This window comes from Schistocerca serialis, chromosome 3, assembly GCF_023864345.2.
Source record: "Schistocerca serialis cubense isolate TAMUIC-IGC-003099 chromosome 3, iqSchSeri2.2, whole genome shotgun sequence".
Taxonomy (NCBI): domain Eukaryota; kingdom Metazoa; phylum Arthropoda; class Insecta; order Orthoptera; family Acrididae; genus Schistocerca; species Schistocerca serialis.
The window spans coordinates 281,010,756-281,036,581 of record NC_064640.1 but is presented as its reverse complement, the minus strand read 5'-3'; the positions used below and the strand labels follow the sequence as shown (position 1 = coordinate 281,036,581).

At 41.6% G+C, this 25,826-nt stretch overlaps 1 protein-coding gene across 1 annotated transcript in view; it reads left to right on the top strand.

The window, feature by feature from the left end:
* Positions 1-25,826, top strand: part of LOC126470787 (palmitoleoyl-protein carboxylesterase NOTUM) — a 338,465-nt gene that overhangs the window by 237,155 nt on the left and 75,484 nt on the right. Inside the window, exons 8-9 of the mRNA XM_050098797.1 lie at positions 1,468-1,632; positions 25,511-25,791. Coding sequence (XP_049954754.1) covers positions 1,468-1,632; positions 25,511-25,791 — 446 coding nt within the window. The remainder of the gene's footprint in view (positions 1-1,467; positions 1,633-25,510; positions 25,792-25,826) is intronic.

The window sequence follows — 25,826 nt, the reverse complement described above, 5'->3', positions numbered from 1 at the left end:
AAGACAAAGAAAGAAGGAAGGCTGCCATTTTTAGATATTCTGGCACAACAAAAGTCAGATGGACATCTTGGCTGTTCAATGTACTGCAAGCTGATGCACACTGATTTATACCTTAGTGCCCAGAGATTTCATCATCCAGTCCAAAAGAGAGAAATTTTAAATACATTGGTACACAGAGCAAAAACTGTTTCTGGCAAGAACCACTTGGATTCTGAAACTGATCATCTGAAGTACATGTTCAAAAAGAATGGCAATGGTCCACAGGATACAAAGTCAGCATTCTCCAAGAACAGAAAATGTGGAAATGTTGAACATTAACGTGATGAGCTACCAATGGTATTCCTTCTTTCCTGTAGCACTACATCCAACAAAATAGGCACTGGGAAGATGAGGTATAAGACCTATTTTCTGATCTCCTAAGAAGATAAAGGAGATGCTACACCCTGTTGAGTACAGTCTTAGCCTCGTGATCCCTGAGATTTATAACATTTCTTGTGAGTGCAGTTGCAGTTACATTGGTCAGTCCATCCACACCATTTCCAACCACTGAGCAGAATATCAATGGCATATTATAAAATTGGCAACTGGAGAAAGCTGCAGGTGCAGATCACAGGCTGAGAAACAAGCACAAAATACTGTTTGACAAAAGAAAAGCTTTGTCCCTGGCTCCTACATACTGGGATTCTCTAATTAAACAGGCTGTAGAAATAAGAATTTGCGATAGGAATGTCAACTGTGACAGTAGATAGAGAAGAGGCAGAGATATATGTCACTATGTTTACACTACTACAGGAACGGTGGCACCACCAGTGCAGACACTGACACCATCTGCAACTGCTTTACGTAATTACTGACGAATCAGAAGTCACTACAGCAACAGTTTTGCCTGTCAGTTGTTTCTGATGAAGTCAGTGGAGGTAATCGTCAAAAGCTTGAGGTTTTATTCTATCCTGAATTGACATGTCAAGAAATCCAAGAATGTTTTATACATGAAGGTACTTCCAGGAAACCTTTATTCATTGTGAATATTACCAGATCATCAATATGTGCATTGCTCCACAAATGTTTTCTTATCATTAACATGACTGGTTGGAGCTGCTGAATTAATATAATTTACAGTAATTAAATTTATAAGCTCTTCACTTCCTGTGACTTGAAATTTTTCTAGAGGTTACTTTCTTCCTTTAAATTCTTATGTTCTGATTCACATTTTTTCACCACATTTTCTTAAATTTTAAATACAATGCAGTCAAAATGTAAATACTATCGTATTTATGTATGTAAGTATTGTCCTATAGACCTAATTCTGCATGTTTCACTCAGTTAGTCGTTAGTTAGAAGATATCACATGTATTTTACTGAGTGCTAATTTGACTAACATTTGCTCTTTGAACTTTATATGTCCTTAGCTACCCATTATTGTTTCTTGTATCATTGTTGACTTAATACACACATTTTCATTTACAGGCTAGTACCTTATTGCAGCAGCGATTCTTGGAGTGGATCAAGAAACAAACCTTTGAAGGATCTACAGTTCACATTCATGGGTGCCATTATTGTATCACAGGTTATAGAGGATTTGTTGCCTCTGGGATTAAGCAAAGCAACATCCCTAATGCTAGCAGGTAGCAGGTGTGTGAGTGTGTGTGCAGTGTGTAGATTCAAAAGAATCAGTTAGTTCTCGTAGTGCAATGACTTCACACAAAGTTGTATCAGCATATATGCATTATTATTAAATTAAAATTTTCTATTTAATGTCCTGTACAATTTTGTTTATTTGATATAGGTACAGATTTGACTTCTCCCGTATTCTTCATTTTTCTGCTTTCTTTTTGTGTCTATTAGGTTGGTGCATAAGTTCATAGAGTTTTTGGTTTGCATGTTCGCATTCTGTTTGCTATGGGTTTAGTTATCAATTGTCATTTTTTACTTGTAAATCACTGTTGCTGTTTCAGTTTACATATTGTCATTTTGTTAATTTGAGACAGTGAATGGAGTTGTGGACACTAAAAAATGGAGTGCCAGGAGGAGAAATCAGAACATTTCCGTCATACTCTTCTGTTTGAGTTCAGTAGAGGGGTGACAGTGGAGGCAGCCAGAAACATTTTTGCTGTGTGTGGGGATAATGCCATTGGGCAGAACATGGCAAGAAAATGGTTTTCTCAATTTAAGCAGGATCATTTTGACGTTAGTGGCTTTCCACATTCAGGAAGACGTTCGGAGTTTGATGAAGATCGTTTAAACTCATTAATCCACAATGATCCACATCGGTACCCTTGAGAAGTGCCAAATGTGATGAACTGTGATCATTCCACCATCATGTGACATTTGCATGTAATGAGAAAGGTTATAAAATCAAGTGTTTGGGTACAGCATGCTGTAAGCCAAAATTACAAAAAAATCATGAAGTGCCCACATGAGCATGTCCACCGTTCATATCCTGTACATCTACATCTACATCTACATTTATACTCCGCAAGCCACCCAACTGTGTGTGGTGGAGGGCACTTTACGTGCCACTGTCATTACCTCCCTTTCCTGTTCCAGTTGCGTATGGTTCGCGGGAAGAACGACTGCCGGAAAGCCTCTGTGTGTGCTCGAATCTCTCTAATTTTACATTCGTGATCCCCTCGGGAGGTATAAGTAGGGGGAAGCAGTATATTCAATACCTCATCCAGAAACTCACCCTCTCGAAACCTGGACAGCAAGCTACACCACGATGCAGAGCACTTCTCTTGCAGAATCTGCCACTTGAGTTTGCTAAACATCTCCGTAATGCTATCACGCTTACCAAATAACCCTGTGACGAAACGCACCATTCTTATTTGGATCTTCTCTATCTCCTCCGTCAACCCGACCTGGTACGGATCCCACGCTGATGAGCAATACTCAAGTATAGGTCGAACGAGTGTTTTGTAAGCCACCTCCTTTGTTGATGGACTACATTTTCTAAGGACTCTCCCAATGAATCTCAACCTGGTACCCACCTTACCAACAATTAATTTTATATGATCATTCCATTTCAAATTGTTCCACACCCATACTCCCAGATATTTTACAGAAGTAACTGCTACCAGTGTTTGTTCCGCTATCGTATAATCATACAATAAAGGATCCTTCTTTGTATGTATTCGCAATACATTACATTTGTCTATGTTAAGGGTCAGTTGCCACTCCCTGCACCAAGTGCCTATCCGCTGCAGATCTTCCTGCATTTCCCTGCAATTTTCTAATGCTGCAACTTCTCTGTATACTACAGCATCATCCACGAAAAGCCACATGGAACTTCCGACACTATCTACTAGGTCATTTATATATATATATTGTGAAAAGCAATGGTCCCATGAAGTAGATTCTGGGTTTCCAGAAACGACATGATACGCGAGCAAAAATCATGTTCTAAAATTCTACAACAGATCGACGTCAGAGATATAGGTCTATAGTTTTGCGCATCTGCTCAACGACCCTTCTTGAAGACTGGAACTACCTGTGCTCTTTTCCAATCATTTGGAACTTTGCGTTCCTCTAGAGACTTGCGGCACACGGCTGTTAGAAGGGGGGCAAGTTCTTTTGTGTACTCTGTGTAGAATCGAATTGGTATCCTGTCAGATCCAGTGGACTTTCCTCTGTTGAGTGATTCCAGTTGCTTTTCTATTCCTCGGACACTCATTTCAATGTCGGCCATTTTTTCGTTTGTGCGAGGATTTAGAGAAGGAATTGCATTGTGGCCTTCCTCTGTGAAACAGCTTTGGTAAAAGGTGTTTAGTATTTCAGCTTTACACGTGTCATCCTCTGTTTCAATGCCATCATCATCCCAGAGTGTCTGGATATGCTGTATCGAGCCACTTACTGATTTAATGTGAGACCAGAACTTCCTAGGATTTTCTGTCAAGTCAGTACATAGAATTTTACTTTCGAATTCACTAAATGCTTCACGCATAGCCCTCCTTATGCTAACTTTGACATCATTTAGCTTCTGTTTCTCTGAGAGGTTTTGGCTGCGTTTAAACTTGCATTGAAGCTCTCTTTGCTTTCGCAGTAGTTTCCTAACTTTGTTATTGAATCACGGTGGGTTTTTCCCGTCCCTCACAGTTTTAATTGGCACGTACCTGTCTAAAACGCATTTTACGATTGCCTTGAACTTTTTCCATAAACACTCAACATTGTCAGTGACAGAACAGAAATTTTTGTTTTGATCTGTTAGGTAGTCTGACATCTGCCTTCTATTACTCTTGCTAAACAGATAAACCTTCCTCCTTTTTTTTATATTCCTATTTACGTCCATATTCAGGGATGCTGCAACGGCCTTATGATCACTGATTCCCTGTTCTGCACTTACAGAGTCGAAAAGTTCGGGTCTGTTTCTTATCAGTAGGTCCAAGATGTTGTCTCCACGAGTCGGTTCTCTGTTTAACTGCTCGAGGTAATTTTCCGATAGTGCACTCAGTATAATGTCACTCGATGCTCTGTCTCTACCACCCGTCCTAAACATTTGAGTGTCTCAATCTATATCTGGTAAATTGAAATCTCCATAAGACTATAACATGCTGAGAAAATTTATGTGAAATGTATTCCAGATTTTCTCTGAGTTGTTCTGCCACTAATGCTGCTGAGTCGGGAGGTCGGTAAAAGGAGCCAATTATTAACCTAGCTTGGTTGTTGAGTGTAACCTCCACCCATAATAATTCACAGGAACTATCCACTTCTACTTCACTACAGGATAAACTACTACTAACAGCGACAAACACGCCACCACCGGTTGCATGCAATCCATCCTTTCTAAACACCGTCTGTGCCTTTGTAAAAATTTCGGCAGAATTTATCTCTGGCTTCAGCCAGCTTTCCGTACCTATAACAATTTCAGCTTCGGTGATTTCTATCAGTGCTTGAAGTTCCGGTACTTTACCAATGCAACTTCGACAGTTTACTATTACAATACTGATTGCTGCTTGGTCCCTCCATGTCCTCACTTTGCCCCGCACCCTTTGAGGCTGTTGCCCTTTCTGTACTTGCCCGAGGCCATCTAACCTAAAAAACCACCCAGTCCACACCACACAACTCCTGCTACCCGCGCAGCCACCTGCTGTGTGTAGTGGCCTCCTGACCTATCCAGCAGAACCCGAAACCCCACCACCCTATGGCACAAGTCGAGGAATCTGCAGCCCACACGGTCGCAGGTCGCAGATCCGTCTCAGCCTGTTTCAGACCCTTCACTCGGTTCTGTACCAAAGGTCCGCAGTCAGTCCTGTTGACGATCCTGCAGATGGTGAGCTCTGCTTTCATCCCACTAGTGAGACAGGCAGTCTTCACCAAATCAGATAGCCGCCGGAAGCCAGAGAGGATTTCCTCCAATCCATTGCAACACACATCATTGGTGCTAACATGAGCAACCACCTGCAGATGGGTGCACCCTGTACCCTTCATGGCATCCGGAACGACCCTTTCCACATCTGGAATGACTCACCCCGGTATGCACATGGAGTGCACGTTGGTTTTCTTCCCCTCTCTTGCTGCCATATCCCAAAGGGGCCCGATTACGTGCCTGACGTTGGAGCTCCCAACTACCAGTAAGCCCACCCTCTGGGACCGCCCAGATCTTGCAGACTGAGGGGCAACCTCTGGAACAGGACAAGCTGCTATGTCCGGCCAAAGATCAGTATCAGCCGGAGACAGAGCCTGAAACCGGTTCATCAGACAAACTGGAGAGGCCTTCCGTTCAGCCCTCCGGAATGTCTTTCGCCCCCTGCCACACCTCGAGACGACCTCCCACTCTACCATGGGTGAAGGGTCAGCCTCAATGTTGGTGGTATACCGGGCAGCCACAGCCGTCGTCCGACTGGGGGATGCGTAGGACGAGCTGGCCGTCCCCGACAAACCCCCATCCGGACCCCCACAGTGATACCCATTGACAACAACCTCAAGCTGTGTGACCGAAGCCAACACTGCCTGAAGCTGGGAGCGAAGGAATGCCAACTCAGCCCGTATCCGAACACAGCAGTCACAGTCCCTATCCATGCTAAAAAACTGTTGTGCAAAGAACGTCAGAACTATTCTACAGAGAGCACAAACAATTCGACACAAAATTTAAACGATTATTAAAATACAAGATTGCCTAGTAAATGCAGTAATGCTGCTACTTGCGCACTGCTGACACACTACAGAAGGAGACTATGCGATTTTACACTATTCAGGTACTAAAGTGTGATGCCACAACTCTCAAATACTATAATACACCCAAAATTTATGATTAAACAATGCAAGTACCCAAAAACATGCAAAGAAATTAATAATTAAAGTATGTAACAAATAAGTGAGCTAAGAGTATACGACTTGCTGCTGGCAGCCGCTTATTCAACGGCGGCAGGGAGCACACTGGCTGTGACCAACCGACACTGGTCGTTCAAAACAAAAACAGAAGACAGACGACTATGCGAATTTACACTATGCAGGTACTAAAGTGCGATGCCACAACTCTCAAATACTATAATATGCCTGAAATATATCATCATTCCTGGTAATGATAAATGGTGTCTTTATGCTAACATAAGAAAAAGAAAGAACTGGTTAAGCCCAAACAAAGCAGCAACTACCCACACAACAACCTGCACACATCCACAAAAGATAATGTTATGCATGTGATGGAACAGTGACAGCGTGGTGTACTATGAATTGCTTCCCCAAAGTATAACCATCAATGCTGATATTTATTGATAACAAATGAGACGTCTTGCAGATACAGTTCAAGAAATGTGACCAAGGAGACTGTGTGAAGTGATGCTACTGCACCATAACGTTAGTCCATATTCTGATAGACTGACAGTTCTGAGTTGGGAAATCATTCAGCACCCACCTTATTCACCTGATCTTGTAACTTCAGATTTTCACCTTTTTCTATCTCTATCAAGCAAACTTCAAGTAACTTCCTTTCTGGATGCAAATGCGCTCTCAACAACGCTTGATGAGTTCTTCGCCTCAAAATCATGTGATTTCTACAGTCATGGAATTTAAGTTACCCCAGCATTGGCAGACTGTTCTAATGGTAGAGGAGAATATATCACGGATGACTGAATTCTCTGTTATGTGTGCCTGATGTGTTTATTAAATGTGTGGAAAAATGCCACAAACTTATTCACCAACGCAATACATGTGCCCTTTACCATAGTTTCTCTGTCATCATGGTACTGATTAGTGATCGATGAATGGTGTAATCTATATAGATAAGCTTGAGGGGTGTTTCTTGGTTAAAACCTTTCCTCATTAAGAATTGTGAATAAGCCAATCAAAGTATATTTCATGCTGCCAGCTGCCAGCACCTGGAATGACTGCGTACTTTTAGTACGAATCTAAAATATAGGTATTTACTTTATATATAAAGTTTGAACAATTATTCACACTTTATGCCACAATAAATTTTGCATAATCTTCAATACTGCTGACAAAATTTATGCTATCAAACTGGTAATACTTAAAATTTAACACAGAAAATGAGCTAGTTTCCCTAATGTCTTCCTGAACATTGAAAATAATTGTTTTAAAACTTACTATTTTTATGTATGCAATATATGTTCCATTTAAATCGATAGTTTGTCTATGGTCCATTCAACTACCTTTGCAGAAAATTTACTTAGCTATGTTATGCCTGAAATAATAATTTGTTTATAAAGTTCCTTTCAGAAATTAAGTAACAAGCACAGATTTATAATTAATTAATATTAAGGGTACATTATGTTGGCAAAAAACACTGAAATTGAATATGTTTTGGAAATGTGACACATGAGGAAGTCAATACAAACTTACCAGGCATATGGGAGTGACAATATATCTGTTAAGAGGTTTGTCCAAGAAAGGTGGCACAATGGAGTTGCATTCACAAAGATGGCAGTTCAAATCCCCATCCATAATTCAAAATTTAGGTTTTCCATGGTTTCACTAAATTGCTCGAGGCAAATGCTAGTTTGATTCCTTCAATAAGGACATGGCTAATTTCCCTCCCCTTTCTGAGCTTGTGCTCCATCTCTGATACTTCATAACCAACAAGACATTAAGCCCTGGTATTCCTTTTTCTCTTTTTTAAGAAGTATGTACTGTCCTGAAAGTGAAGCACTGTTCATTATGGATTCTAAGATTTAGCTATTTGAAGTTCATGATGTTTACTATGCAACTTGAATGTGGAATATGGCAAGTGAAAACCCTGCTGAGGACAATAATTTTTACCATAGTTTCTTAGTTAAATGTTTTCATGGTGGTTGGCAGAAACGTATCTTCAGCATATATTGACAATTGTCTGTAGACAGTTGAGGCTCACCCATGAAAAAAATTGGTTTCCACTGATCATTGGATTATTTGATGCATTCCATCTGCCTCCAAATACTCCATTGAACAATGCTATATCTTGTGACACAAAGTTTGCTTTCACACAGATATGACCAAGCCATACTTTTAGAAAAACCAGTGGCAGCCAAAAGATGCATTACTCTGGCACAACTGCCCAATAATTCCATATAGTGTGTCTCCAAAACCCAATACCATAACAAGTATAGTGAAGGAGCATTTTTCTCAGAGATACATAATAGGTTATGAACTGTAAGTTGAAGCTTAACAAACTGCAAAAAAGTAGTAAATTAATAAAATGGGGCCTGTATAGTATGAAAGAACCAGAGATTATTGAGAGTTCCATAGAGACAGTTAGGCAACATTTGACCGAAACATGGGAAGGGAATACAGCAGAAAACAAATGGGTAGCTTTGAGAAATCATTTCTCAAAGCTATCCATTTGTTTCCTACTGTATTCCCTTCCCCTGTTTTAGTCAAATGTTGCCTGTTTCTCAGGAACTCTCAATAATCCCTGGTTCTTTCATCTTATCTAGGCCCCATTTTATTAATTTACTACCTCTTTGCAATTTATTAAGTTTTAACTTACAATTCTTTTACAAAACTAGGGAAGGTAGCAGATGATCAAGTAGATAAAAAGACAAGGTCTAGTAGAAATCCTTGGATAACAAAGAAGATAGTGAATTTCATTGACAAAAGGAGAAAATATAAAGATGCAGGTTTACGGGATGCCAGAATCACACTGTTCAGTTCAAAAACTTGTTAATGCTAACTCTTTATTATTCGTTCCCACACTACACAGCAACATGAAGTCCAGACCACATCAGAACAAGAAGAGGGCAAACAAATCAGCATCAAGAAAGTATAAAAGAGAAAGATCACTCTTATGTCAAGGATTGGTTGGTTGGCTTTGGGGAAGACCAGACAGCGTGGTCATCGGTCTCATCGGATTAGGGAAGGATGGGGAAGGAAGTCGGCCGTGCCCTTTCAGAGGAACCATCCCGGTATTTGCCTGGAGTGATTTAGGGAAATCACGGAAAACCTAAATCAGGATGGCCGGACGCGGGATTGAACCGTCGTCCTTCCGAATGCGAGTCCAGTGTCTAACCACTGCACCACCTCGCTCGGCTATGTCAAGGATTGTTTGTACCTTAATGACTGTCCTGGGCTATACTGGTTCTCTATGCAACTGCCACATAGGAACTGAAACAAGTGAAAGGGAATACAGACATCTAAAAAATGAGACTGGTAGAAAGTGCAAAATGATTAAGCAAAATGGTTCAAATGCAAGTCTGTAGAAACATGTATAACTAAGGGAAAGATAAATACTGAGTTCAGATGGCAATCCAGTACTAACCTCAAAGAGAAAGCTTGGAGGTATATGGACTGTATGTAGGGGTTATACAATGGAAAATATATTTGAAGACTGTACTATAGAAAGGGAACGAGGAGTAGATGAAGATGAGATGGGAAATATGATACTGCAAGAAGAATCTGACAGAGCACTGGAAGATCTAAGTTAAAACAAGGCCTCTGGAGTAGAATGACATTCCTCAGAATTATGGAGATCTTATGTATACAGACTGAAGAAGCAAGTGAAAATTTGTTCCGAGGCTGGGAATCAAACCTGGGCCTTCGGCTTACTAGGCAAGTGCATTAGCCACTAAGCCACATTGGCAAAGCGCTTCACACAACTGCAAGAATTATCCTGGCATGTCTCCCACCTCGATCCAAACTCTCACTGGCATCAGTGTCTATTTTAAATTCCCATTGTTGTGACTCGCCGATCATTCAAAGCGCCACCGCGCAATTACGCGCGTCCTCTACGTGCGGCGCTGTCTGCCAGCCATGCAGCAGCTGCGCCACCTAAGCGGCCAGCCGAGCAGCGGCCGCTAGACTGGGACTCAGTGCTCATTCGAATGCTAACGTGTACACATGTCTTGCTTGTCAACTTACTCTGTGACTTATATGTGTTGTGTCGTTCTGAAATATATGTGTTAAACTTGACGTTATAACAATTAGCGACGAGGTAGTGGTATTTTCCTTTTCACCGTTGACCCACGGGTTTCCATGGCTACTGTCGAGCAACTATTGCAAAATCTCCTTGAACAGCAAACGCTTATAACAGTGGCGATTCGCGATTTCATCGCGGTGTCAAATGCGGGGCGTTTCTCATTGTTGGCTATACCTCCTTTTCCTCCTTACGACGAGATGGCGGAAGACTGGTCTGATTATGAAAAACGCCTTCGACAGCACTTCTTGGCATTTCATGTCACGGACGAACAACCATGTAAGTCTCTGTTCCTTTCCTGGATTTCACCTCAAATGTATCAGTTGTTGTCGCAATTGGCTCCTTTGAAGGATCCTGCGTCTTTGTCCTTTGCTGAAATGTGCTCACTTCTGTCTGTCTATTTTCAAAGGTAAACGCATGTGGTAGCCTCTCGTGTTGCCTTTTATCGTTGTCACAAACAGCCACATCAATCCTATTGCGCTTGGGCTGCTGAACTTCACGGCCTCAGTCGAAAGTGTCAATTTGTTACTGACATTCACAAAGAATCCTATGCCAATTCCATGGTACGGGATGCTATTATCCAGTCGGCACCCAACAAAGAAGTTCGGCAACGAGCCCTTCAATTGGCAAATCCGACTCTAGATGAAGTTCTCTCCATTGCGCAGTCTTTTGAAATTTCTCGCGCCGCTGGGGCGCAAATAGAGGCGTGGGGTGATGTCGGGGAAATACAACCTCTGTGCACTGTTGACGACGCGTGCAGCGCGTCCCCGCCAGCCGACGTGGCCGCAGTGTGCTCCCACGCGCAGCCTCGGCCTAACCGTAAACAACCCGCTAAGAAACTGCAGCAAAACCCCCGGCAACTTCCTTCATGTCCGCGGTGTTTTACGAAACATTCACGCGAGGATTGTCCCCAACGTTGGGCTGTGTGTCACAATTGCAAAAAGAAAGGTCATGCATCTTCCGTTTGCAAATCTGACCGCATACATGATGTTCGTGAACATGACGCTGATTCTGATTGTGTTGTCTATCAATTGCACTTCTTCCCTTTCAGGGAAGTTATTCCTTACTGTCCAAATCCTTGGTCGAGATGTTCGCATGCAGGTGGATACTGGTTCTGCTGCCACTATAATGAATTCTCAAACGTATCTTCAGTTGGGTTCTCCACTCCTGTCACCTGTCACTCGGCAATTACGGACGTACAATAAACAGAAGATTTCTCTCTTGGGACAGTTTCATGCTAAGGTATCTTACAAATCCGTCGTTCGCACTGTTTCCATATTTGTGGGCGACCAGAGCAATGCAGTAAACCTTTTTGGTTTCAATGCCTTTCGCGTTTTTGGGTTCTCCATAGATGACTCTGTCAATATTGTCTCTGATGCTATTCCTTATGCTCAACTGGATTCCTTGTCGGCGACATTTTCGTCCTTTTTTTCTCCTGGGTTAGGCCGTGCGTACGACTTTGAAGCTCATATCATGCTCAAACCCACTGCTCGACCTAAGTTTTTTCGGGCTCGGCCCATTCCGGTGGCCCTTCGTGATCAGGTAAAATGGGAGTTGGATCGTCTCACTACTTCAGGGGTCTTGCTTCCTGTCACTTCCAGTGAGTGGTCCTCTCCTGTTGTTGACGTTGCTAAGCCAAATGGTGATATTCGTCTCTGTGGCTATTTCAAAGCCACTGTAAATACTCAATGTCTCATCGACACTTACCCTATGCCCTGTCCTGAAGAACTGTTCACTAAACTTCCTGGAGGCCAGTATTTTTCTAAAATTGACCTGTCAGAAGCTTATCATCAACTTCCTCTCGACGCTGCTTCCCGGCAGTTTCTGGTCCTTAACACGCCTATCGGCCTCTATCAATACCAATGCTTGCCATTCGGGGTTGCTAGCGCCCCTGCTCTCTTTCAGCAATTCTTGGAACAATTATTGCTCCCTGTCCCTGGGTGTATCAATTACATGGACGACTTTGTTGTCACTGGCTCCACCACTGATGAACATCTTCAAAATCTCTGCACATTTTTTTATGTCTTACAGACTGCTGGTCTTAAGTGTAATCTTCAGAAATCACAATTTTTTCAGGCATCTATCACGTACTTGGGGTTTCAACTCTCTCGGGATGGTATTCGTCCGCTTCAGCAAACTGTCGCTGCGATCGATGCCCTTCCTCACCCTACATCTGTTCAGGAACTGCTGGCCTTCTTGGGGAAAATAGCATACTATCACAAGTTTTTACCGTCTGCGGCTTCAGTGGCTCAGCCGTTGCATCGCCTGTTGCATAAAAATGTGCCTTTTCACTGGTCTGCGTCATGCGATGCGGCTTTCCAGAAATTGAAGACTATGCTGAAGCAGGCCCCGTGCCTGGCTACTTATCGACCTGGCCAACATCTTGTTCTTGCCACAGACACCTCTCAATACAGGGTCGGTGCAGTCTTGCGCACCGTTTTTCTGACGGTTCGCAACAACCCATTGCTTATGCCTCCAAAACGCTCACGGATACCCAACAAAAGTATTCTCAAATTGAGAAAGAAGCTTTGGCCATTATTTATGCTCTTCATAAATTTGGTGTTTTTCTCTATGGCTCAAAATTTCATCTTGTTATGGATCCCAAACCACTTGTTTCCTTGTCTCACCCATCAACGTCACTTCCCGACAAGGCTGCACACCGCCTCCAGTGTTGGGCTCTTTACTTGTCTCAATGCAATTATGAGATTCATTTCCGGCCAACGGCTCAACATGCAAATGCTGATGCTCTGTCTCGCCTTCCCATGGGTCCTGATCAGGCATTCAATAGGGACGAACTTTTGTGTTTCCACCTGGATGTTGCCGAGCAGTGGGGTGTGGATGGGTTCCCCATCACTGGGGACAGGCTGGCAGCTGCTACGGGTTCTGACCCTACCCTCTGCCGGGTTTTACGCTGTATTCAGAAGGGTTGGCCAGATTGCCCGTCTGCTAAGACTTCTGATCCGTTGCGGAACTACTACGCTTTGCGCTACCGCCTCACGCCTAGGGATGATGTTATCCTCCTTTCCACTGACAATGCTTCGCTGCATGTTGTGGTACCTGCGTCTTTGCATGCTTCGGTCTTGCACCTCCTTCACCAAGGGCACTGGGGTGTGTCTCGCTCAAAATCTCTGGCGCGCCGTCATGTGTACTGGCCTGGCATCGACTCTGAAATAGCACACATGGTCGCTGCCTGCGGCCCTTGTGCATCACAGGCCGCTGCCCAGAAGTCATCTCTGTCACCGTGGCCTTCGCCTGAGAAGCCCTGGGAGCGCATTCATGCTGACTTTGCGGGACCCTTTTTAGGTACTTATTGGCTCCTCGTAATTGACGCCTACTCTAACTTTCCTTTCATTGTCCATTGCATATCACCTACCACCGGGGCAACCACCAGTGCTCTCGCCCGCATTTTTTCTTTGGAAGGCCTCCCCTCTACTCTTGTTACTGATAATGGTCTGCAATTTGCCTCTTCCGAATTTGCGGATTTTTGTGCTCGTCATGGCATTATTCATGTCACGGCCCCGCCATTCCATCCACAATCCAACGGTGAGGCTGAATGACTGGCCCGCACATTTAAGGCTCAGATGCGGAAACTTCTGACTTCTTCTGCTGCTGATGATGCGCTTCTCCAGGTCCTGGCGTCTTACCGTTTCACCCCCATGGGCGACCACAGCCCGGCTGAGCTCTTACATGGCCGACAGCCCCGCACGCTACTTCATCTTCTGCGGCCTTCCACCTGACGGCCGCGGGTGCCTTCACTTGGCCGGTTCACCACCGATGACCTCGTCTGGGTACGGGGATATGGCAGGCGGCCAAAATGGAGCCCGGGCCGCATCTTACGACACCGTGGCAGACGCCTGTATGAAATCCAGACGGACACGGGTGTTGCAGTGCGTCATTCGGACCAGCTTCGGCCTCGTGTGCCAGCAATGCCTGTTCCGAATGCCTCTACACCACCTTCGGCTCTACCTGACACTCGGGATCTTGCCATCTCTCAATACTCACAACGCAGCCCTCTCACCGTCATCGCGATGCCAGCACAAGAACGGACGCCACCAGGAGACGTACCCATGCAGGAACCGGATGACCATCCTCTGTCAGAGCAAATCTACTCGCCGCCTCCTCCAACGGACGCCGACACATTGCCCATGTCTCCTGTCATATCAACTGGACTTGCCGCAATGGGCAGATTGGTGCATGGGGCCCCAGCAGATTCGACCCCTACGTCTCCTGTCATCTCGACCTGTTATCATCGGGGACACTTCCGTCCGTATGGGAAGCCTCCTCCTCGAGACTTTACGGCGAGTCAAACAATGCCTATGGACGTTAGCCATCTCCAGGACACCTCCATCAAGACCAGTGCAACAATTTCAAAGGGGGGAAAAGTGTTGTGACTCGCCGATCATTCAAAGCGCCGCCGCGCAATTACGCGCGTCCTCTACGTGCGGCGCTGTCTGCCAGTCATGCAGCAGCTGCACCACCTAGGCGGCCAGCCGAGCAGCGGCCACTAGGCTGGGACTCAGTGCTCATTCGAATGCTAACGTGTACACATGTCTTGCTTGTCAACTTACTCTGTGACTTATATGTGTTGTGTCGTTCTGAAATATATGTGTTAAACTTGACATTATAACACCCATGTACACAGGAACAGAACTGCCGAAGCTCTCCAAGTTCTGGAAAGCATGAAACTTAAATATTCCAGAATTCGAAACCAGAACAGCTGTTAGCATGAGTGTCATAAAAGTAGATATCTTAGGTATTGCAAAACAACTCAAATTACTTAAGAAAGGCAAGTCTTCTGGTCCAGATGGTATATCAGTCAGGTTCCTCTCAGAGTATGCAGACACAATAGCGCCTTAATCATATACAACCGCTCACTTAACGACAGGTCTCTTCCTAAAGACTGGAAAGTAGCACAGGTCACACCAATGTTCAAGAAGGGAAACAGGAGGAACCCATTGAATTACAGACCCATATCACTGTCCTCAATTTGCAGTAGTATTTTGGAGCAGATACTGTACTCTAACATTATGAATCACCTTGAAGAAAATGACTTATTGATACATAACCAACACATATTCAGAGAATATCATTCTTGTGCAACGCAGCTAGCTCTTTATTCCCATGAAGTAATGAGTGTTGTCGACAAGGGATCTCAGATCGATTCCATATTCCTAGATTTCCAGAAGGCTTTTAATACTGTTCCTCACAAGCAACTACTAATCAAATTGTGTGCATATGGAGTATCGTCTCAGTTGTGTGATTGGATTCATGATTTCCTCTCAGAGAGGTCATAGTTCATAGTGATAGACGGTAAATCATTGAGTAGAACAGAAGTGATATCTGGCATTCTGCAAGGTAGTGTCTTAGGCCCTCCACTGTTCCTGATTTACGTAAATGATCTAGGTGATAATCTGAGCAGCCCCCTTAGATTGTTTGCAGATGACACTGTAATTTACTGTCTAGTAAAATCATCAGACGATCAATTCCAATTACAAAATGATCTAGAGAGAATTTCCGAATGGTGCAAAAAGTGGCAATTAGCACTAAGCAAAGAAAATGGGAGGTCATCCACATGGGTACTATAAGAAATCCGATAAATTATGGGTACACGATAAATCGCACAAATCTAAGGGCTGTCAGTTCGACTAAATACCTAGAAATTACAATTATGAGCAACTTAAATTGTAAAGACCACATAGATAATATTGTGGGGACGGCGAAAAAAAGACTGTGCTTTGTTGGCAGAACACTTAGAAGATGCAACAAACTCACTAAAGAGACAGCCTTCATTACACTTGTCCATCCTCTGCTGGAATATTGCTGCGTGGTATGGGATCCTTACCAGGTAGGATTGACGGAGGACATCGAAAAAGTGCAAAGAGGTGCATGCAGCTCATTTCGTGTTATTGCACAATAGGGATGAGAGTGTCACAGATATGAAACGTGAGTTGGGGTGGCAGTCACTGAAACAAAGGTGGTTTTCTTTGCCACGAGATCTATTTTCGAAATATCAATCACCAACTTTCTCCTCCAAATGCATAAATATTTTGTTGACACCCACATATGTAGGAAGAAATGATCATCATAATAAAATAAGATAAATCAGAGCTGAATGGAAAGATTTAGGTGTTCCTTTTTCCCACGCACCATTCGAGAATGGATTGTTAGAGAAGTAGTATGAAACTGGTTCAATGAACCCTCTGCCAGGCACTTAAGTGTGAATTGCAGTGTAACTATGTAGATGTAGATGTAGATTGGGAATCCAGATTTGTTTCAGTACCTCTACCTAGGTTTCAGGCTGGATCCCACATGTACGTTTGATGATAGAGGTGCTATTCTTGAGAATGGAGAGCCTTGGCAGTTCTGTTTGTGTGTAAAGGGGAAATAAAAGTAAACAGGGGCGGCAGTGAGAATTTGTATTGAGGCGGGAGGTTTACCAAGGTAATCCTCACACTTGTGTGAACTGCTGTGCCAAGGTGGCTTAGTGGCTAACACACGTGCCTAGTAAGCAGAAGACCCAGGTTTGATTCCTGGCCTTGCTACAATTTTTCACTTGCTGCTTCTGTCTATATACATAAACTCATACCTGTATGAGAGCAGTAAAGTCTCTGAAATTGTCATTTCATGTTTGTTTGCATGGCTATCTTCTGCAGCAGTTGTTAAAATCAGTTACTGTTGGTTTTCCGTCTTGAGATTACTGCAATTTAATTAAAGAGACATATACCAGATGCATTTTGCTTTTATTTATAAAGCATCTTCTATGGTTATTCTGCAAACTGGATACATGTGTTTGTACATTTTTGGTTGTTGTAAGTTAAAAACCACATTTTGTTTATAAAATTCATGTGCAAGCTACTTACGGTGATTCTTCACATATTCTGCTTCTCCCTTTCTTGCTAGGACCAGTTGACACTGAACAACTTGGATTTGCATATCCACTTGGAAGTTTTAGCCATTTTGTAGTATTTCTTTTGCTGCATTATATGCACTTCACTTTTGTAAACTGAAATGAAGTTATGCATGTTTCTCACTTTGCACAGTGAGTGTTTATGTCTGTTCCTATGTTTTTGTTCACATTGTGAGTGTTGCCACATTTTAAACTATGAGGGTTGACTGAAAAGTAATGCCTCCACCTTCGTAATTCTTCAACAGTTGGCAGCATTGGTATGCAGTGGGTACTGGCTTGTTCTGTAGCTTCTTCTCTACAGCTCAGTTGGCAGGAAGCCTTAGCATTGAACGGTTGTGTTGTTTCAATGTAAAGTATGGAACCCTGTGCAGACAGTTGGTCAATGCGATTTAAGCAATGTGCAGTCACTGAATTCTTGGCAGCAGAAGGTGTCACCCCAAAGGAGAGTCATCAGAGAATGAAAGCAGTTTATAGTGATTGTGTTGATGTGAGTACTGTGCATTGTTGGGCAAGTAATTTTACAGATGTTGGAGCAGGAATGTCTGACCTGCATAAAAATCAAAGAGTTGGACATCCTGTGACAGCAACCACCAAGTTTCACAAGCAAAATGTTGACAGATGGATTCAGGACAATCGTCGTATCACTCAGAGAGGAATTGCAAGCGCAATTGGCATGTCTGAAAGGAAAAGGGAAATGTTTTCCTGCAGCATCACAATGCCAAACCACACACTTCATGTGCCACCACAGCAGAACTTCAGAGACTGAATCTCACCACCGTATGGCATCATCCACATAGTCCACATTTAGGACTGTCTGACTTTCATCTGTTCCTGATAATTAAAGCCAATCTTCAGGGACATCATAATGCTTATGGTGAAGATGTTGAGAGAACTGTGAGACTTTGGTTGCAGAAACAGAGTGTCGACTTCTTCCGTGACGGCTTCAGAAATCTAGTTCCTCGTTGGCAAAAATGTATCCAATTGGCTGGTGATTATGTGGAAAAGTGAATATTGGTAATTAAAGATCACATTCTAAGGATTATTTCTGCATTTAATTTATTAAAATATTCCCATCCAAACCCAATTAACAAAGGTGGAGGCATTACTTTTCATTCAACCCTCATACTTTTTTTATTTAGTGTAAATTAGTGAAAATGTCTTGTATGTTAGGTAGGGATATGAGAGGAGATTGGAGAGGGGTTGATTGCAATATACATATAGACACACACCAATTAAAATGCAATATGTGTGATGGAAGATCCATAGGAGGACGTTTGACACCACATACAAAGAACGTGGAAGAGCTTGGAAATATAGCACAAATCATTCATCTTTTGCAGGACACTTACAAACACCACCATAAAATTACAACCAGAGACACAGACATGGAAATCATAAGGATAAACAACAACAAAAAAATACCGTTTCACCTTACAAGAAAACTATCACATTCAAAAAATCATAACAGAAAAGAAACAACTCATAAACAATCAGATCAACTTGGCAAACTACACACTCTTTAAACTGATTGACCACTTACATAAAAAAATAAATTAATAAGTCTTGCAATCAACCCCCCCTCCCCCCTTAAAAAAATCCTCTTCTCACATCTCTATCTGACATACAAGACATTTCCACTAATTTACACTAAATAAAAAAAAGTAGTTCAAAGGTTGGCAACTCTCACAACATGAATAAAAACAAACAAACATATACCAACACTGTCTCTGTGCAGAGTGAGAAACACACATAACTTCAGTTCAATTTACAAAAGTGTATAGAATGCAGCAAAAATTGCCTAATGCATACATGAATCGAAGACATTTGATTCATCCACTGCTAGCAAGAAGGGAAGAAGTGGAATATGTAAAGAAACACCATAAGTAACTTGCACACCAGTTTTATAAACAAAACCCTGTTTTTAGCCTACAAAAACCAAATATGTTCAAACATATGTATCCAATTTGCAGAATAACCATGGAGGATACTTTATAAATAAAAGTGAAACACATCTGGTGTAATTCTCTTTAATTAAATTGCAGTAAGCTCAAGACAGAAAACCAATAGTAGCTGATTGTGTCATTTCATTTGTGTAAGTACCTGCACCTGGGTTTCAGGCTGGATCCCCCATTTATGTTCGATGCTGAAGTACTATTCCAGAATATGGAGAGCCCTGGCATTTCTGTTCATGTGTAAGGGGGAATCTAAAGTAGACTGGGGAGGCAGTGAGAATCTGTACCGAGGTGAGAGGCATGCCAGGGTAATCCTTGTAGTTGTGTAAACTGCTGTGCCAAGGTGACTTAGTGGCTAAAGCAACTGCCTAAGAAGAGACCCAGGTTCAATTCCTGGCCTTGGTACGAATTTTCACTCACCACTTCAGTCTGTTTACGTAAAATCATATCTGTATGAGCTGAGTAATGGCTCTGAAATTGTGTCATTTCATTTGATTACTGAGAATCTTGGGAGAGCCATCAATGACAAAATTGTTCCATCTTGTGTGCAGTATATGTAAGACAGGCCAAATACCCTCTGCTCTCAAGTATAATGTAATAATTCCCCAAAGAAAGCAGGTGCTGACAGATGTGATATTACCCAACAGTTAGTATAATGAGTCATGGTTGCAAAATACTAACATAAATTATTTCCAGAAGTGTGGAAAAACTGGTAGTAAGTGACTTCAAGGAAGATCATTTTTGGTTCTGGAGGAGTATAAGAACGCACGAGGCAATACTAACTCTATGAGTTATCTTAGAATTTAGTTTAAAGAAAGACAAACCTTTGTTTATAACATTTGTAGGCTTAGAAAAAGCTTTTGACTACTCTGATTGGAACACATTTTTGAAATTCTGGAGGTAACAGGGGCCAGTTGAAGCGAGTGAAAGGTAATTTACAACTTGCAAAGTAACTAGACTACAGTCATAAGTGTTGAGGATCATGAAAGGAAAGCATAAGTTGAGGAGTGAGACAGGGTTACAGGCTCCCCAATATTATTCAATCTGTACATTGAGTAAACAGTATGGAAAATCAAAGAAAAAGTTTTAAGAAGGAAACAAGTCAAGAAGAATAAATTAAAACTTTTGGGTTTTCCAATGACACTGTAATTATGTAAGAGACAGCAAAGGTCTTGAAAGAGCAGTTGAACAGAATGGATAGTGTCCTGGAAAGAGGGTATAAGATGAGCATCAACAAAATTAAAATATGGATAATGGAATATATTTGAATCAGTCAGAAAATGGCGAGGAAACTAGATTAGGAAATGAGGCACTGAAAGTAGTAAATGAGTTTTGCTATTTGGGGAGCAAAATAACTAATGATGGCCAAAGTAAAGAGGATATAAAATGCAGACTAGCTATAGCAAGGAAAGTATTTCTGGAAAGTAGGATTTTGTTAACAGTGGATATAAATTTAATTTTCAGGAGTCTTTTCTGAAGGTATATGCCTGTAGTGTAGCCTTATATGGAAATGAAATGTAGATGATAAGCAGGATAGAGAAACAGAGAATAAAAGCATTTGATATGTTGTGTTACAGATGAATGATGAAGATTATATGGGTAGAGAAAATAATTAATGAAGAGGTACTGAGTTGAATTGGGGAGAAAAGGAATTAATGGTACAACTTGACTAAAAGAAGGGACTGGTTGATAGGGTACATTCTGAGGCATCAAGGAATTGTCATTTTGGCACTAGAGGGAAGTGTACAGGGTAAAAATTGTAGAGAGAGACCAAAGCATGGATACAGTAAGTCAGTCCAAATGGATGTAGGTTGCAGTTTATGAGACTGTGGTAAATAGTTGCACAGAGCAGGTTTCTAGGATTATCACAGCTGTGGAAGTAGTATGCCAAATTCCTGGAATTGTCAAGAGTGTAAAAAACTTGGTGGTGCATCATTGTACACACTGCTGTGATCATGATGGGTGAAATCATGAACAGTATGTGTAAGGCAACAGTTTTACATTTGTTACATGTTCACTGAGAGAACAGACTGAACACACTGTGATGAAAGTGTAGGCTACGTATTTCATCTGAGGGTTTTGCATTAGTCTGTGTTGTGTGTTGTACATTTTGGTTATTGCATATTACAGGCTCCTTCTCTATTGTGAAGGTATTTTAACAGAAAAAAAGGGTGATTCCCGTAACAAATTGAATAAATCATAATTATATTATGACTCTGTAACAAGCATCCAGAGACTGTGCGGCCCCTTACACCAAAATACTCAGAAGGTATCGCTTAACAACTGAATAGCCCCTGATGATATATACAGTTTTTTCATAAGGTAGATTTGCAAATCTCTCCATTTTTTTTTCAAGTATATCCTTAAAATTAGTTACTGAAGCTTTCCTTTATCTCTTAGAGAGATAACAGTTTCCAGTAGTTGTTCCTGCGGGATATTCATGTTGTGTCATAGAGATTCCTATGATTTCTCCTCATCTTTTGATATACAGTTTTTGAATTATGACATCATAAAACAGTAGCAATATCATACTTATTAAAAAAGAAAGTGCTAAGCTGATCTGGAAAGTTTTTGGAATAAAAAAAAAATCATGACAGAATTAAATATTGATAACAATCCTGAACATTTGTATAGTAGCCTAATAATGTTTCTAGTAAAATTTGTTTAGTTTTACTTTTCAGTTTTGTATCAAAGACAATAAGATATATAATAGTGCTGCAATTGGCTAGTACATTATCTTTGTAATAGGAGATAAGAAAAAGAATTGTTTAAATGCTTGTTTGGATATGGGAAACAATTTTACAAGTACAATACTCTTCCTATTCCTGAGACACACACAAATTTTTGAGTGAGGCTGGTGTTTTATTTTAAGTAAAAAATTTGCCTTTTTTCATGTGGATGAATTTGATCTCAGTTTACTGAGTGATCATAATGAAGTGTTGAATTATTTTTAACATTTATTGATAATCTTTGTTTACAGCATTCTGGTATTGGTGAAATTTTAGGATAAATTGTCATCACCATATACCTTATTAGTGATGTTTTAAACATCTACATCTACATACATACTCTGCAATCCACCATACGGTGCGTGGCAGAGGGTAACTTGTACCACAACTAGCATCTTCTCTCTCTGTTCCACTCCCAAAAAGAACGAGGGAAAAATGACTGCCTATATGCCTCTGTACGAGCCCTAATCTCTCTTATCTTATCTTTGTGGTCTTTCTGCAAAATATAAGTTGGTGGCAGTAAAATTGTACTGCAGTCAGCCTCAAATGCTGGTTCTCTAAATTTCCTCAGTAGCGATTCACGAAAAGAACGCCTCCTTTCCTCCAGAGACTCCCACCCGAGATCCTGAAGCATTTCCGTAACACTCGTGTTATGATCAAACCTACCAGTAACAAATCTAGCAGCCTGCCTCTGAATTGCTTCTATGTCCTCCCTCAATCCGACCTGATAGGGATCCCAAACGCTCGAGCAGTACTCAAGAATAGGTCATATTAGTGTTTTATAAGAGGTCTCCTTTACAGATGAACCACATCTTCCCAAAATTCTACCAATGAACCGAAGACGACTATCCACCTTCCCCACAAGTGCCATTACATGCTTGTCCCACTTCATATCACTCTGCAATGTTACGCCCAAATATTTAATCGACATGACTGTGTCAAGCGCTACACTACTAATGGAGTATTCAAACATTACGGGATTCTTTTTCCTATTCATCCGCATTAATTTACATTTATCTATATTTAGAGTTAGCTGCCATTCTTTACACCAATCACAAATCCTGTCCAAGTCATCTTGTATCCTCCTACAGTCACTCAATGATGACACCTTACCGTACACCACAGTATCATCAGCAAACAGCCGCACATTGCTATCCACCTTATCCAAAAGATCATTTATGTAGATAGAAAACAACAGCAGACCTACCACACTTCCCAGGGGCACTCCAGATGATAGCCTCACCTCCGATGAACACTCACCATCGAGGACAACTTACTGGGTTCTATTACTTAAGAAGTCTTCGAGCCACTCACATATTTGGGAACCAATCCCATATGCTCGTACCTTAGTTAGGATTCTGCAGTGGTGCACCGAGTCAAAAGCTTTCCGGAAGTCAAAAATTTCCTTGGCTTTTCAGCAAGATCTTTTGCTAAGGTATGACGGTGGTAGTGGTTGTATGCTTCGTGCATCGCTCTTTTTACAGCAGCACGAATCTCTACTAACTTTTGCCTGTCCTCATTCTCCCGATCTTTCTTGTACCGTGGGTGCAACTGTCTTTGCTTCCCGAGCATTCTCCGAATTGCGCTGTTAAACCACGGTGGGTCTTTTGCGTCCATAACCCACTTTTTCGGCACACACTTCTCCAATGCGTGATTTACAATGTGTTTAAAATTTGCCCATAATTCTTCCGTGTCCATCATACCTTAAGTAAATGAAGTCGATTTATTTACTAAGTGGGATGCTAACAACTGCTTATCTGCTTTTTCTAGCAAGAATACTCTCCTAGCCTTCTTGACTGACTATTTAACTTTCATAACCATAGTCGTAATGACAACATCATGATCACTAATCCCTGTCTCAAAACTGACACCGTCGATGAGGTCTGGTATGTTCGTGGCTACCAGATCTAAAATATTTCCATTATGCGTTGGCTGTTGATTTAGCTGCTCAAGACAGTTTTCGGATAATGTGTTCAAAAGTAATTCACACGATGGCTTGTCTGTACCACCTGTAATGAATCCATAGACATCCCAGTCTATACTAGGTAGGTTGAAGTCGCCTCCGACTAATATAGCGTGATCCGGGTACTTCTGTGATACAGAGTGTAGACTCCCTTGGAATGATTCTAGAACTGTCACAGTGGAACCTGGTGGCCGTTAATAACACCCAACAATTAACTTTATTTCTCCTAGCCCTGTTAAACGTGTCCAGATAACTTCACAATCACACTCTACTTCGACCTCAATAGACACAATATTTTTATCAACTGCAATGAAGACACCACTTCCTATGGTGTCTAATCTGTCTTTCCAATACATGTTCCAACCCTCACTAAATATTTCAGAACTTCCTATCTCAGGGTTCATCCAGGTCTCAGTCCCGAGATTAATTTGCGTGCCACATGCTTCCTGGAGGGCAGTAAATGCAGGAACTTTATTCCAAACACTCTGAAAATTTATTGCAAATATCTTGATAGCTGAAGTCTCTTTACACTGAGCGCGTCCTGGTTTCTCTGCCTGCACATTGACTGGTGAGTGTTCATCAGGACACCTCTCACTACTGCCTAGCCTAAAAAACCTCCATGTGCACACCTCAAGTACTCTGCTACACAAGTAGCCGCTTCCTGTGTGTAGTGCACACATGACCTATCTAGGGGCATCCTACAATTCCCCACCCAATAGCGCAAGTCTAGAAATCTCCAACCAAGACCGTCACAGAGTTGTCGAAGCCTCTGGTTGAGACGCTGGGCAGAAAATATAGAAAAGTGAACAATTTATTACATTTTGTATTAAGTAATGCATAAAGCTTCTGTAGAGATAAGCTGTCCCTGTCACAAATAATTTAATATTAACCCATGAGTGGGCATGACTATGTATAGTGTGTGCCAACCACAAATTACATTTTCTTGTATCATTCCACTGTTGTTTTGCAATTGTGAGCCCGCATCTATTCCTTCATTATTACTTCAGCTAACACTGTGATAAGTTGTGTTGTCATATGTCCAAGAGAGAAGCAGTAATATAAACAAAATAGCATGCTATGTGAGAAAAAATTTATGATTCATGAAAGAAAATTACCCATATTTTGAGGTAATGGTAACAGGACAATCCCCAAATGAGGCCGTTTCCTGAAATGAGGCAGGTGTCTACAAGATAATTAGTAATCAAATAAGCAGTTAGCTGGGAACTGATGCAAGTGTACTCTTTAATGCTTCAAGTGGGTCATTACTTTGGCGTGACACTCCCATCTGGTGACAAAGTGATATAATGAAAGTTTATTTTATTATTGTTTAGTTAAAGAGTGATTTAGCTCATATAATGTAAGTTTATTTTATCATTGTTTAATTAAACCAAGTTTAAACTGTGATATTGCTCATACATATTTACCTTGGTAACATAAAAACAGCCATTTTTGACATGTGTATAAAGTACACCACATACCTGCTTGCGTTCTAAAAAATGGCATGCCCACTCAAGGGTTAATGGAATTTTGCTGTTATTTTTTAAGTTTAGTGGTTGATTTGTTCTTTTTTAAAATATGTGCATAAAAAATTTTAACTGATAGTTCATTTTATTTCAGTGCTGGTGGAACTGGAGTCATAGTCAACCTTGATGTAGTCAAAGATTATTTACACAACAAAGTTGGCTTGCAGCAAATAGAAGTGAGAGGTGTTTCTGATTCTGGGTGGTTTCTGGACAGAGATCCTTACATTGGCAATTCACAAAGTCAAACCTCATCAGTAACGGTGCGCAAAGGGCTGGCATTGTGGCAAGGTCAATTGCCTGCTCGTTGCGTTCAGAAATATTCAAGTGATCCATGGAACTGCTATTTTGGGTACAGGTCATACCCAATGTTATCAGGTAAGCAATGTTCAAAAGAAATGAAGAACTGTACA